The 16564-nt window shown below is 39.4% G+C and overlaps 1 protein-coding gene across 1 annotated transcript in view; it reads right to left on the bottom strand.

Annotated features, from left to right (window-relative positions):
* The window catches only part of dpyda.1 (dihydropyrimidine dehydrogenase a, tandem duplicate 1), a 148610-nt gene that overhangs the window by 44330 nt on the left and 87716 nt on the right, over positions 1-16564 (bottom strand). The window contains exons 14-16 of the mRNA XM_036522581.1: positions 11659-11823; positions 6978-7046; positions 936-1019 (exon numbers count right to left, since the gene is read on the bottom strand). Coding sequence (XP_036378474.1) covers positions 936-1019; positions 6978-7046; positions 11659-11823 — 318 coding nt within the window. The remainder of the gene's footprint in view (positions 1-935; positions 1020-6977; positions 7047-11658; positions 11824-16564) is intronic.

Genomic DNA, 16564 nt, shown 5'->3' with positions numbered 1-16564 from the left:
ACTCTCAAAATCAATGATCAGGGGTGCATAAATAAAAATGTAGAACCACTGACTCTAATAAATCACAGGAGTTGTGCAAATGCTACATTAAGTTCTAAGAATACAAATGTCTCACATGAAAGACAATTGTTTACAAACTGCAAAGGAGATTATTTATGGATTATTAAATCCTGTTAATGCCTCAGTTAATGGGAAAAAAGTGAATTATTCAGACAATAAAAATAAATGCTCCACTGGAGTAGAAACCCATTGATACATATTTCAGTTCTGTGAGCTCACTTTGCAATGTGTTTCATTGACTATCTGTGCACATTCTTGCATATATCACTTTCTCCCACAGTTCAGACAACAGTATCACTGCCGAACTGTATCACTACCTCCATTGTTTAGTAATACAACACCTTTACTACAACACTATTTTAACATAAGATCACCTAAAATTCAAAGTATTACATATTTTACGATATGGCTATGTAGTATCACATTGTAATATTCTTCTGTCCCGGAAGAATTCCAAGAACTGCATCATTACAACAGCCAGTCTCACTGGCATGTGAAGAAATGAACTGACGGATGTTCATTTCATGGTATATCCCTCAGACAATCTATTTTACATATATATACTGTGTGTGTGTGTGTGTGTGTGTGTGTGTGTATATATATATATATATATATATATATATATATATATATATATATATATATATATAGAGAGAGAGAGAGAGAGAGAGAAAGACAGTTCCTTGTTTGTGTTTTTCTGTCTAGCAATTTATATTCTTGGGAGTGAAATCTGACTTTGTAGACATGTATCTGTACTTATTATATCTAAGATGTTTTCTCTGTTTTTATTCAAAGCGCAAGCACCACAGTGGGCACTGCTGTGCTGGAGAGATGTGCGGTGTTTTGGTGGACAGAGACTGAAGAGCAGGCCTTACCTGCCCGCAGGCTAGCCCCATGCCCCTCTCCCCCATCCCGTGTGGACAGGATAAATTTAACTCCAGGGCATCAGCTCCAGAGGCCTGTTAAATGGGGAGAAAATGCAAAACTGTCAGATTATTTATACTTCTGTTTTTCTTTTTTTCCTTTTTGTAAAAAAAAAAAAAAGACAGCACAGCATGAATTAAAAGAGAGCAAGGCCTTTAGGGTCCTGCTCTCCTGCTCTGTGCTTTGTATTCTGTTGGGAATTGTGTACTCCATGAAATCCAATTCACTGCTGTGTCACGCCCAAGCATTCCTCACATTCATTCATCACGTCTTAAATAAAATCAGATCAAATCACAAACCAATAACATCCATTGTATTTTCACGTGGGTTTTTGAAACAACAGGGGACTGCAAGTCGGTGGTGAATCTGTTTGGCGGTAATGAGAGCGGCTATTTGATCAATTTCATCACATTTTCGCTATTTTCTGAATACATACTTTTACACAATGGATACCAGACCCAACAAACACATTAAATGCATCTGTGGAAACAATATGGACATTTGTGTTCATAAATGGGGGAAAAAAGTTATGGGAGAGGAGACACATTTCTTAACGGAACAAATAAAATACACTTGTAGACAAAGACACTGCTATAGTGAGTGTTGAGTCATTGATTCGTAGGAAACATGCCAAGAAACACACAACAAGTAGATCAGGCAGGTGTTCCACTAGCATACATAGAAAATGCAATACACACGCACACACACACAGGCACGCACACACGCGCAGGCACGCACACGCACACACACACACACGCGCACATGCATGCTTGTAGAGTGGGGAGTTGAAAGTGTTTGAGCTGGAAAGGCGTGTGACAGGCAATTACATTTCCGCAAGGGCTTTAAAATGCATCAGAAGAGGGATTTAAACAATTACAAAAGCTCTACAGACCTGCCAGAGTGAGTCCAGCCCCAGATTTATGATTTTCCTCAAACTGACAGCCATTAGAGGGGGAAAGAATAATAAGCATTTTAGCCTTACAAAGTGCAGAGGAGCAAGTGGCAGGATAAAGCCATTTATCACAGTCAGCTTTAAGAGTGGTAGAGCTCATGTCAAGCATGGATTAAGCACCAGATTTCATGGTCAATTAGGCCAATGCAGGTACAAAATGGACACAATGCGCAGAGATCCCAAAGCCAATTATCAATAATGTTTAATTTCACCCTTCCCCAGTAAGCCCTTTATGGAGACAGGGGTTTCTCTCCGACCACATAAAAGGCACACAGACATAAAATTAAGTGCTATCATTCTATATCGCAGTAAGGAGCTTTCTGATACATTGTGAAGAGGGGGGGAAAAAAAAAACAAGAAAAGCTGTTCGATAGTTATTATTGTCAGCTTAGTTTACGAAGAAAGCAAGGGGAAAAAAGACTGAACAGAGGCAGTTGGCTGACCATGTCTTTGTGCCCTGCTTGTGAAAGTCTTTTCCCTCCCCTGTAGCTAGCAGCTGCGACTGCACAGGCTCATTGCCACTGCTGTAAACCTCTACACTCTAATATCATCAAAGTAGAAACACATTTCAAGCATGAACGTTAAAACTAACTGTAGCGCGCCTCTGAGCATGTACTGTACATATTCTCCCATAAATGATGGAAGACGCCATTCTTCTGCTCCGTGATTCCAAATGTGCATTTTATGAAGGTGGCCATAAGCATAGGAAATAAAAAGGCCGGGCACTGCATTAATATTTATATATGCTCTGCTCTGTGCTTGTTTTCCTGGAGGAAATGGCTCAGAAAAAAGTTGAAGACGCTGTTAGACGAGTGAGAGGGAACTCAGAGCATATGCTCCATGAAACTACCAGCGGTTTTAGTAGACATTTATCAACACTGGCCGTATTTTTGACAAGGATTATCAGATCTGCCATGGACAAAAAAATATACCCCGTCAAAGAATTTACAACAGCAGTGCTGGACTATACAGTCGCCCTCTTGGGATTGCAAAGATTATTATGAATGAACGACTGACAAAGGGAAGCACAGTCACAGACCCCTGAAGTAAAAATGAGCATGCACTCTCACTTAGCTATACAATACATATGGACAGAGGTGCGGATACTTCATCTGTTATGTGTCCACCTTGATCAATCATTTAACATCTAGTCTGTTTGCTTATTTAAAATATGCTCGCCCTCTAAAAGGGGATTATTTCCAAGTTCAAAGTCTTTCTTCAAGACAACGAACATGAATATAGCTATACTGACACGCCAGCGATGGCTTGTTTATGCTAGGCCAGGTTTAACTTTGCAGCACGCTCATCTTTTTTGATGCATCTGTATTATCTTCAGGTACACCACAGACTGGCCTCCAACTTTGTCAGACATTCCATGACCAAACTGGGCTGAGCAGAGTTTTTTTTGCTTGTTTGTTTGTTTGTTTGTGGAATAAGGAACCAGGACATTTTCCTCTGTGCAAACTCCCATAAATAAATAATGCACAGAAAATCATTTGTACTTTGTTTTATTGCATCACTCAGACACATAATAGAAAAGGGGGAAATGGTATAGAGAAATGACCTGATGAGCGCTATTTTTTGCTACTCCAGAGATTGACACCTCCCCCAACAGTGTGAGGATACAGAGATGTCCTTAATAACTAGGTGCATATGGTGGAGGTGCCGATTAAAGAAGCTATGCTGTTGTGCCGCTGCAGGTCCTGCAGACAGAGAACTGAGTTAGAGGCGTGCATACTGTGCATCAGTATGGTGACAAACCTCTGTTTCCCTTCACCAAACAGAATAGACTCCTTGCGAACAAACTTATAATTGTCCAACTATTGTACACTCATATGCTCGCTGTATGCGATTTCACTGCTGCAAGCTTAAGAAGAATTAACAATCATTTGAGCACGGCAATAAAGACAAAACACCCTGAATGAAGTAAGGGAGTACCAATGTGGTAGTAAGCATGAAAACTCACACAGTAACCAAAGTAAATTAGATGAGTATGCCGGCAACTGAAAATGGTTTGAAATTGTTTAAAAAAACTGACTATTGCAGGTACTATGCCTGCATACTGTGTCAACTGGCACACAGAGGTACAACAACAATTCTGAACAGCACAAAGCGGACTCAGTATGGGCCCGGTACACCTGAATCTGGCCAATGAGAACACAGCATGAAATGATAGACCTCTTCACTGGATGCAGAGATTTATCACAGTGATTTAACACTCTGTTGCCACACCTTGTGTTTCAGACCTTCAGCACTTACATTTACTACAGAATGGAACCGACTGGATTTGATTGGACTGAAAGTGTTTTACGATGAGTCCCATTAAAGGAAGGGGAACAGGAGCAGCAGCACCACATGTTGCCGGCGTCATAAATGGAAAATTAGGAATGATTAAAATGGAGCTTTCACATTTTATTGGGGCTCCTGTTAATGCTCCTACAAGGCCTGATTACAACATTTAGCACTTGTCAGTTTTTTTTTTCCCCCCCAAGTCATTTGCATTCCTTGTTATAGCAAGAGGCCTGCTTTGAATGCCTACAATGCCTAAGAAAAAAGCCAGACAGCTGTGTTTTCATGCCACCGGTTCGACATGCGACTAAGACTTCACTGCACCATAACAACCAATTCACACAGTCAGGCTTAACTGTGGAAGTACAGTCCAAACAATGCTTTCACAAGCTGCGCACATTTCAGTCTTGAATTTTAGTTTTCACTATCAGGCATATGACAACAGTGTTTTGTATTCTTCACCAAACTCTTAATCTAATTAAAAATGAATCGGAAATCTAACACATACAGAATTTAGTAGTTACAGCCTATGCCACGTGCACATGATATATTTCTCCTCAACCCATCAGATATTTTTTCCTAACAGATCACGGAGGCTTAACTGGAGTGACAGTTGAAAGCAGGGGATGTTTTACTTGAGTCTGACACTTCAGTAAGGAAAATTTACTTTGGCGAAAAAGAAAAAACTTTTAAGTAGTGTCCTTAGGCAAGGAACAGTGTTAAGCGTTCCCTCACAGATTTCAAAGAGGGAATGAATGGTTTACGCTACTTGAAAATGGAGTTTCCATGGCAACCGGACTTTTATTTCCTATTCCTTGCGCAGGTAGTTAAACAGCGTGCCGCGGATGTGGGGAAGACAAGGAGCTGAACCACAGCGGGTTGGCCCACCTGACAGAAGGGCAGAGCTGCTGTGTGCTGGCTGTTAACCAGCTCCTCCCAAACCCCCCCCCCCCCGTCCTCCACCAGACTCCCCCTCCGTGGAGCCTGACCCGCCTCGGCCCCCCGTTTCACAATGAGTAAATGAAATATTAACCAGTGAAACTACAGAGACGACTGCCGGGAGATAAGGGTCACGGGAGGCGTTATGGGGAGCTGGAGGATGGAATGGAGTGTGCGGCGCAACAGTTCAGTCAGGGACACACAGCGGGAGCTGCTGGCACACCGACACTTCAGAGGCTGCGAGTTTAGGGTTGCCAGGATCGTGTGTGATGGCATACATAACTGATAGGATCGCAGAATAGTGAGTGTGTGTGTGAGTGTGTGTTGGGGTGCCTTGACAGGTCTAGTTTAATGAGGTATAGGAGAGTGGCAAATCAATGAAACCAATACCAGAATTAACACCTCCACACGGAGACCTGTTTACTTTCTGACATTTTCAGTGCATAATTCAGCATCTAAAATGTGCAAGTCAACTATGATTAATTCAAGGTCACAACCTCACTCACCCCCCCACCCCCCACCAACACCACCAGCACCAGTATCAGCACTTACACTCCTCTCAATTTCTTTAAGAAACGCTGGGTCTGCTCCCAAGGTAGAGCTCAAAAATCTCAGCTATACGTATGTTTGCTGAAAGTATCTAGCTTGAAAGGGTTAAGGCGGGGTAAACAATGGCAGGCACCAGGAGAGAGCTGGAGTTGGAGCGCTCCCAGCTCACAGATGGAAAGACCTGAAGTTGTCTGGCCTAAAAAAAATCCCCCATTACCTCCGCCCTTCCATCGCCTCACTCCCACAGTGGCATCTGTCTCATGCTTTCAACCGCTTGGCAGCACCCCGCAAGTTGGGCTTGATAAACATTTAACTAAATGTTGCACACTCAAATTCCAGGATTACTTCCCAGTGATTCAATATTTGAGGTATTTAAGTGCTAACAGTAGATCTGTATCTTTCACAGTTACTGATGCTGACAGTATCTGAGAGATTTCTTTTTGGTTCATGAATGAATAAAATGATGATGTATGAGTAATGGCAGCAGGGGATTTCATTAAGACAAGTTCAATAAAAATATTTGAATACACATTATATTGTTATTCATGTATTGGCAGTAACTAAATGTGTTATATACATATAAAATCCAAATGTCAAAACAATTAACCTTAACTGACCACAATGAATATCATGGGCTACTGAGGCGAGAAAAAAAAAAAAAACTATTTTCCCATCAGTAATGCAGACTATATATTAATCGAGTCTGGTTGCAGTTTATTTCTTTTCTATGGGAATCTTCCCTCTGGTTACTAATTTAACAGCAGCAAGAAGACAACAGCAAAAAGTGATTTATTATACTGTATTATAACAGAGGATTTATGTTGTCTTGATGACTAAATTAATTTCAAGCATTTTCACTAAACCAATGAGCCTTTAAACTATGAATATGGATATTCACCTTTTCTCAGAGAATATACACAGATTGATACTATTGATTTTCATCATCTCCGCCATCAGCCCCACATCTGTCTGAATCATCTCATTTACAGGCAGATACACAGGTAAAGCCCTATTTTCACCTGAAAAGGGATCATGCTCTGCACTTAGTGAGATACTTGCGTTCTACAAACATTTTTACAGGTGCGGACATGATAATATATATCAAGCTCAACCAGCAACTGAAGTCGAGCAGGTGGCATTCCACTCTCAGCTTAGAGTGACAAAGATTATTCATTTAGAACATGCCTGTAAAACATTATCTCAGAGGCCTTAAACACAGACAATAAAAATATGTATAAAAGATTAGAGGAAACATTAAACAAACCTGAGCCATTTTTCCAAGTTCGGTCCAGTCGGCCTTGTTATAACTGCACATTATACTGGCGATAAGAATCTAAAGGGGAGAGAAAAGAGGAGAGAAAGAAAATAACAATGACTGATTCACTGCATTTCACCTGATGGACTTAAACAAAAGAGTCCATTTTATCACCAACAAACGTTCCACAATCCAGGTCTTGTTTCAACACATTATAAAATGGATCTGAAAGCCATTATCTTGTCTTTAAAGGCACCAGCCTCGTCCTTCCTCCCTCAAAGTCACAAAATCAATATTTATAATTTACAGGATCAAGACAAATCCACTGGCGCACAAGCATTATTAAAACAATAAAAACACTGGAGTGATGGTATTAGTTAAGAGCCCTTGTGGTATCCCTGGATTAGGCTGTGTTATTTTCATTTTTTCTCCTCCACACACAATAATCTGGCCATAAAACAGGAAATACAGAAGCCGCCTCACTTCTTATTATTGCTTTTTCAGTTTTCACAAAACTAAACAGGCAGTAATACACAGACGCAGACAAAAGGCATACATGAAATCCACAGAGGACACGTCTCCTGGTTAGGTCTCTTGCCAAAGGTCCACATGCTGTATTAGCATCCAGGCAGCACTTCATACCTCAGTCCTTCAAACAGGGAGGCCAGCTACCTTAACCTGAGCTAATCGAGGCTGTTTACATCCTGCACATGTACTGGTCTAACAGATTCTGCGGTAATTCAGAGTTAAGAATGCCCTTGCATACAATTTCAAAAGAAAACTGAAACAGCAGCGTCAATCCGCAAATGTGTGGACAACAATTCATCTGAAAGTCATACATGTATCAGTCATTGGCCTTGATGTAGAAATCATTTTATCCATGCACACACACACACACACACACACACACACACACGTATACGCACACACACACAAACATATATATAAATCGATAGATAGATAGACAGATGGATATATGTACACATATCTATCTATCTCCTACTTACAAGACACTAAGAAGCATGGTTTGCTGTAACAGCTGGCCATAAAACAAAGGAAATAGATTCACTAGAGGATATTAAACTCAGAGGCAAAGCCAGCTCCCACAGCAAATTTCCGCTGGATTCTCATCTGTCAGGTGTAAAGTCGGAGAGTTGGAGAACCAAACCCCTTGGTGGTATGTGAGGAGCCTGAATGCATTTGATTTTAGAATATGACTCAGATAAAGCACACATCTTCATGACAATCCATATACACTGATTATATGTACCCAAATTTAAAACAAATAAAACCATCATCTAATAAAACTCAGACACAGGTTGGAATGTATAATGACATATGAAAAGATATACTGATGAACAATGGGCTGTCACATTGTCTTGGATAGTTTGGCAGGGTTCCCAATATTGTCAATATTAGTTTACATTGCAGGGTTTTCAATATTGTCAATGTCAATGAAGGTTTCATTTGGTCCCTGCTGCCCTGCCACCATATTCATACAATTACACAAAACTGCGCGTGTGCGCACACACACACATTCACCCCACTATAAATGTGTCAGGTTTGGATGGCTATGAGGTATGATGGCTGGCTAAGCTGCTATCAGTATGCCCCCCCCCCCATCTGGGTGTCATTTGAAAGGCTGTATTTTACATTACTGTAGCTATGTAGACACCACTGTTTGATTCCGGGCTGCTGCAAATCAGGAGGACTGGATATCAATGGGTGCCCAGTTGCCAAGGGCAACCTACAATTTGCATCAGGCCCCCTCAAAATTCAAAATGAGTGGAGTGGTTGCCTGGGTCAGACAGTCTCGTTTTAAATAATATTCATAATGAGGGCTGGTTAAAGAGTAACTTTTTTTCCACAAACTGTAAATCTTCATTATAAAACATCTTTTTGTCACACCATATAACTGACTAGCTAATATTAGCTGTCAATAACTGGTGCTGAATGGGAAAGGAGTTCTTATCAATTACTGCACAAGGAAGAAAACATAAGAAAAACATGTACCTCATCTTTTTCCTGAAAATACTATTAACTTAAACAAATAAAAAGTGTGAATACTATCTTCATCTTGGTGAATATTGCATATAAAATACTGCCAGGGAGAGAGCATTGCAGTGCATGTAGCTAACTATAAAAAAAACCAAGCCAAACCACCAGACCATGTTATCAACATGTTGATGGATATCAAGAGACTCAGGGTAAGCTCTCTGCCTTGTCAATGATTGAGTTTGGCTTTTCGCTTTTCAAAGGCAATTAAATGCTCAAATGGAGACTCGGGTCTGTTTATTACCTAAATATGGTTTGTAGAGCTAAACACATCATTTCAAGGTAAAGAGTTTTTTTGTGGCATTTCCAACTGGTGGAGATCTAAACCTGGCCAATGAAATGGCATGTCAAATTTGCTCTTTTAAAACCATTTCATTTTTCTAAGAGAAATCAAAAATAGCTTTCACCATACTAACTTTTGCTTGCTATACTAACAGTGCTATTTGACTAAAACCACCAAGATACATCTTCATTTCTAGAGCTACAGAATTAGAGTCCAACTTATGGAATATCAACCAAATTATATTTTTTTTACGAGAAAAAGAAACATTCAACTTCTGAGTTAAGTGCGTCTAAAAGTGCAACAAGGAAAAATGTGTTTGCTTCATCTTACACACAAACACTCAATGTCCAATCCTACTCACTCAGGGAGTTAACCATTGTAAACCCTGTCATGTCTCTGGCAAGCGCAGGAATTATCTTGTTATCAATTTAATAATGGCACACTGAAGTAAGTGATGCTGTCCACAAACAAGGGAGGAACACAGTGTCTCCAGGGAAATTTACCACCTGGAAATCTCAGCAGATATGGGAATATTAAAAATTGGGGACAATGGACCACACCCATCCTTCCATAGGTATGATGCGGGAAAAAAATCACAGGGTTGATAAATACAATTATTACAATATGGCTGACAGCTGATATGACATTATATATACACACACATATACACACACTCACACACACACTAGCCCATTTCATGAATACCTTATGAATACCTTTCACAAGCATGAAGCTGACCTTCAAATGTTTGTGTAGCTGGTTTGATGTGAAATGAGCTTGGCTCTGTGTCCCACTGACAGTGCTGTGAGCTGTGAGGACGGCACTCTCCAGGCAGCTCAAGAGTGCCGAGTAACACGGCACCCTGACCCTGGCATACGCCTCGTGTTGACAAAAGTAATAATGGGAATCATCAGCCCTGGCACAGAGCGAGGACACCGTGCGCCGGCCTAGCGGTGTCCGACATTGTGCCCGTTTGAATGAAACGCGTCTGAGGATGCCCATTCATTTAGATAGAAGCCGCAACTGTAGTGCCTTCTTCAAGTTAAATTTAGATCAGCAGAGAGGCACGGAAGTGAGATTTAAATTTGTACCGATTTCGGAAACTGAAAGCCTGGTACAGAATGACTCCATTTTCACCATTGTCTGTCCAAGAATGACAGCATTTTCTCCATTGTCTGTGCAAGCTGATGTTGGGAATCACTACTACTACTCCTTATTATTTATTAAAAATGTATTTATTTTTCTTTACTATTATTATTATTATTATCCTAATGCTACTGTGCATTGGTAATAAATCACTGTCATTTCATTTGTTTATTGTTAAGCTCTTTAAAATACTCAAACACCCATATACAAATATAGTAAAAAAATCTTATGCTAGTCAAAAATAAAGCATAAAAAGCATTGACGAATGCATAAAAATACAGAGGTGGACTTTTAAACATACCAAAAATACCAGAGTTTCTAAAACAAACATGCACCATATGTGTAATTACAAAGAATAACAAATGTGACATTCTGAAATGATTATTTTCAAAATGCATGGCAACTGACAAAACCCTTGAAGAAGAAAGGGAAAATTCTGAGCAAAAATGGCTAAAATGACAAAAGTAACAATTACCTTTGATGGTAAATTTATTTATTAATGCTTTGTCAGGTTTGCATAGCGCATATTCATTTTATGCAGCCATATACATATCATACATGAAGATGGTTCATATAGCTGCCTGTGAAGATCTAGATCTAGAATTGTAGAAGATCTAGAATTGATGGTTCTCATCATCCATCATTAGTATACTGTAAGTCTTTAAACAATATTGAATATTAAAGTCATCTGAGGGACAACTTTCAGGATCAAAGCATTAAGTGGATTTGCAGGACAAGACACTACAATGATGTGGGAGTCATTCTTATTGTCTAAGCCCTTAAAGCTTTTTATTCCAAAACGTAAGGAATATAGTATGTGTCAGCATGAGATTCTGTTAATGCCAACCATCAGTCTTATTTTACTAAAATATATGAAATGTTACAAATGTTACAATACAAGCAAACAAATAAATAAATAAATCCTATTCAATAAATCCTATTATGAAGACATCCACCCATTAAAATGACCAGTAAAGGATATACTGCCAACAAATTAGGAATAAAATAATACACAGACAAGAATAAAGTAAAAGAATAAAATAAATTTCAAGGTCACAAAAGTCATAATATTTTGGAAAATGTAGTCCCAAGTATCAATATTTGCAGGTCCCCCTGCCATTGCAGTTGGGAATGGGGTACCAACAACCAAAATCAATAACAGAAAAAGAAAACAGCCAACACGCCATGCACTGTAATAAAACTTACATTATCAGGGAAGCCTGCTTTCAGTTCAGTAATGCTCTGGCACCAGTACGCCGCTGTCTTCTCACTGATGAGCTCAATGTTGAGGAAAGAGCCTTGCCCGGGGCCAAAGGTGTGGCCTGATGTTGTCCCACGCACAATGCGTGGAGAGACATTGGTCACCAAATCCTACAGAAAAGAAGAAACAGCATGAAGTAAGGCCCTGTTCACACCTGGCATTAACATGCGTCTTGGGTGATCCGATCACAAGTAGGCAGCCCTAAGAACAGGTGTGAAAGCACCCAAGACGCATTGAGGACACATTGAGATCTGATCGCTCAGACCACATTCGGAGGTGGTCTGGGCCGCATATGGCCACAGTCTTTTAGCAGTGTGCACGCGAATGTGTCCTGGGCCACACTGAAGGATCGCCTACTCACAGGGATTAAAGTTCTCCGTGACTATGGTGGATTTCTGTCAACAACTGGATTCCAGAGACGCCATGTATGAGATGAGTGTAGATCCGAAGGGAAAAAAAAAAGGAGGGGAGGGGGGTGGTGCGGGACTTAGGAATCGCGCTACCAGGTGATAGGTAGCTAATTTGTATAGGCTTACAATCTACTTGGATGTTGGTAATTATATATATATAATAACAATAATTTGTATAATAATGAAACAATAAGATGATAATATAGCCCCAGGGTGTACTAAACTATTGAAGTCTCGGCAGACGCGCGCACAATCAACTTTACTCTACACAAGCCGACATTAGATTAACACCAAAATATACATTTATAAATGTGACAAAATACCCCAAAACCCCCAAATTATGAGAGTCTTAATGTCCAGCAAGCAATAGAAATAGTTCAAATATGAATAAAGTTAATCAAGATTGCAATCAAAGTCAAAGTTTGTGGTTAATCACTGTCAGGTCAGCAAAGATTTGTGTATATACATAAAGCTTAGTATTGTGTCTTTTCGATGAAGTTAAACCTTGGATTTACTGACAGGGATTAATCTTTTCTGAAGCAAGGCTCTATTCGTGGCACTGTCATGCAAAATAAGTTAAAAACACATTATTATACTAACGAAAATACAACGCTCAAGTATCCCTATGATTCTAAAGACTTGCCTTAAATTAACCCCGAACTGATTTTCAAAATTAAATACACATACATGACTATTTTTCATTTAAAAATAAAAGCGCCACTTTGACGCACTCGCACAGTAATCTGCCAATTACCTTCACCGTGGTTCTAGTGTTAAATAGGCTATTGGTGTCCGGGACACCGTGAGCCCGGCGGCTGTATAAAACCGTGAGATGTAGAACGTAGGCTATTTGAAAGGTAAACAGACAGTTAATGACCCAAACGCAAATATTCATGTAGACTAAGGGCGTGTACACACTGTCTGCTTTTTATTTTTTTAGAAAAAGTGGTGGCTAGACTGGACGACAGTGGTCAGACATCGGTTCAGCGAGGCGACTGATATTATCGTCATTGTTATTATTTTGTCAAACTTTTCGTTGACAAAAAAAAAATAGCCATGGCGAAAATTAAGAAATGATTAAATCATAAATCCTCTTTAAAAATATGATTTTAACTTTAGAGGACAAAACCCAGAACCGGCTTCCTAGCACGTAATCCATCTCTTCGTCGTGATTGGTCATTTGGTACGTGTACGTGTTTTTTGACATATAGAACAGGGAAGTGAGATCCGATCACAAGTGGTCACTCGAGACGCATGTGGAGACGCATTCTAATACCAGGTATGAACTGACGTACTTAGCTGTCCACTTGTGATCGGATCACCCAAGATGCATGTTAATGCCAGGTGTGAACAGGGCCTAAGACTCGCCCTCTTTAATCCACAAAGAGTTCCACTATACAGATTCTGCATTTGCTTCTCTCAAGATATTCTGTTAAGTATATCTAATTATGTGCACCTAATATATCTGCAAAGCAGCTTACATAAATAGCTCTTCTACATTGGTTATTAACCAGACATCTCTGCCAAGGTAATGAAAGCCTCTAACTGGGCATATGTTCCTAGTTCATTATTTTTCTGTAAAACACTATAAAAAGACAATTATGGTCATATTTTACACGAATACATGACATAAATTCGATAATGTTGTTTTTTTCAGGAGCTTTGAAGCTGAACTGAGTTCATATTTAATCACACATGGAAGCAAGTCATTTTAAGTCTCCCAGTGAACAAAAGGAAAATATTATACATTACAAAATAAATTCATCTATCAGTTCCAGACATATCAAACACTTTTTTGTTTTCTTTTCTCTCTCTGGTCTCTTGTCTCTCTCCATCTCTCTGTCTCTCTCTCTCTCTCTGTCTCTCTCTCTCTCACTCTCTCTCTCGAGCATAAGGTTTCCTTTTGCTGAATGAAAATCTCTTCACCTGAGAAAACAGGAATTTCTCACACCTGACAATGCTTCACTGTGATAGATTGTTCCTTCAGTTCTGAAAACATACATCAAACATCAACGGCTGGCAAACGTTTCCTCCACAGAAATTCTGCCAAATGGCCATAATGTCCAGTAGTAATTAGATTCTTGTGAAGTGTAGCATTTCTGAAGTCCTTCTCTGCAGCTGCAATCAGTTTGCCGCACACATACAATACAGGCAGTACAGGCAGCTGGCAGAAAACCCAAGCAAACGCTTTGACCAACCTGCTAATGGCTTTGGCAGACAACAAAACAGCAACGACACTAAAATGCAGGGGTCCCTTTGTTTAAAGCTAAAAACGGAGTCATGGAAATTCTAAAAAGCATCCACCTTGTATCTGTGCTGTGTCGGGCCTAATCTCTGCTTTACATCACATCACAGATTTCAAGTTCTTCTGTTGTTTTGATCTTCACGCAAAGGTGTACATGGCAATACACAGGGCAAATTGAAAAGACGATGGAAGAACATACAAGAAGGAAAGTGGAGAGGTATTTCTATTTTCAGATACCACATTTTGATAAAAATTGTACTTTTTTCATTAAAGATGGCTTGATCTATCTCATTTAATACACAGCTGGTTCTAAAAATAGTCCTTCTAGCTTTAAATTGATCAAAAAGATCATAATGAAAGATGTAGTGACATTTTGGTCTTCTCTCCTCTGATAAAACCATAGCCCATTACTATGTAGCAATTACGAACAATTTACATATTTTAATTAGGAACTACCCCATACAAAACAATTAAGATAATAGCATACTAACTTAATTCCATAACATTTGGACATTTTTCCAACTAGATAGACAAGAAACCTTAATTAGCACTAATTAGACCTCATTTGCATAGGTTTGATAAGGCACACCATGGCTACAATACAAGATTATCTATCCCTTTATCTGCCAAATGCTACTGTTGGAAAGAGAGATTCACACTGCAAGTAAATTCTCTGTGATTTCCCATTTGTTCCCTTGTCACATCTGCTACCTTTTAAGTTGGTGTCACAGCAGGTTTAACATTGTCTTAGGAACATCGTTATATCCGCGGGTCAATATATCAAAGTTTTCACCCTACTTTAATAGTTCGGGCAAGTCAGAGGATTGTTACCAGTTAATGTAAAAGAAATATACAGGATATTGATTGTTGAAAGTTAACTGGAGTAAAAAAGAAAAAGCAGAGATGTGAAAACACAGACTCGGGGCCTAGATTTCCTTCACGGTGCAATGCTCAAAAAGGTGCATAAAAGTCAAAGTCAAATATCAAGGCTAATGTATAGCAACGTCCTGATTGCATGATGGTGCTTTCTGATACTCGTCTCACAGCTTTTGGCAGTATGTGAGTGTGGGGGTGGGAGGCGTATGGCTTGTCGAAGTGTGGTTTCACAGACTTTGAGCTTTGTATCCACTGCAGAGCTTTGATAGAGGAACTGAAGCTACAGCTGGAACGGCAGGAAACAAGAGGAGGTTTATCTCAGAGCTTGAGACGGAAATAAATATATAAAACAAAAAAGGCCTCATTGAATTTCCCTGGATATTCTACACCTGTGATAAAACTCAGGTCTCAAAGGGCTGAACACATTTGTAAGAGTACAGTAGCTACATACCCTAAACCTGCGTTTGAAATGTAGACAAAGCATGGAATGAGGTAACATTTAAAATAATAATAAAATTAAAAAATAACAACTGAAGAATCATTCAGCACTAACAATTTCACATGATTAATTTTCTATTTCCTAAGTAACTAAACTGGACAGCAGGTGATCACATCATGGTCTCCATGGTCACCACAGTCCAGACAAGTTTGCAGTTTACTGAGAAATACATCAAAAAGAAGAAACAACAACCACAACCAAACCTTGAAATATGCAATTTTAACTAAAAAACTGAGGGATTTATTTATTTTTTTTTCCCCAAATGGAGATATGGAATGTGACTCTGAACAATGAATGAAGACATAGCTGTTTTTTTTTTTTTTATTTATTTTTTAACAGAAGTACAGTGCCCTCCAGTCAAACCACAATGGAGAATTGAGACAGGCATCCAAGGGGCTGGGGGGCAAATCTGCAAGTCTGTATTTAATGAAGCTGTGACCTAGGAACATTTAGCTCTTGGCATTATTTATTATCAGGACAATTCCCGAACAAGAGTTTAATATTAAACAACTAGAAACCATGAAATCGCCCCCACAGGGAGAGAAATGGCACATTACAAAAACACAGGTGTCACACACAGTGGCGAGAGATAAGGTTTATGTTATTTTCCCCCTTTTTTGTACTAAGTAGCCCAAGCAAATTGGATTCACAAAGATGCTAGTCATGCACCACATAGATACATTCACTTACGCTGACATCAGGACTACTGTGCATGTTAACCAACACTTTCTTGGAAAGCAGAACATGGATTCAGACATTCAAAGAAAAGACGAAGTTTTTTTTCCCATTCCAGTGTATCTTTGCTGTGACATAACCAACCA

This window comes from Megalops cyprinoides, chromosome 2 (assembly GCF_013368585.1).
Source record: "Megalops cyprinoides isolate fMegCyp1 chromosome 2, fMegCyp1.pri, whole genome shotgun sequence".
Lineage (NCBI taxonomy): Eukaryota > Metazoa > Chordata > Actinopteri > Elopiformes > Megalopidae > Megalops > Megalops cyprinoides.
The sequence above is the reverse complement of the archived record's forward strand: the minus strand, read 5'-3'. Positions and strand labels throughout refer to the sequence as shown.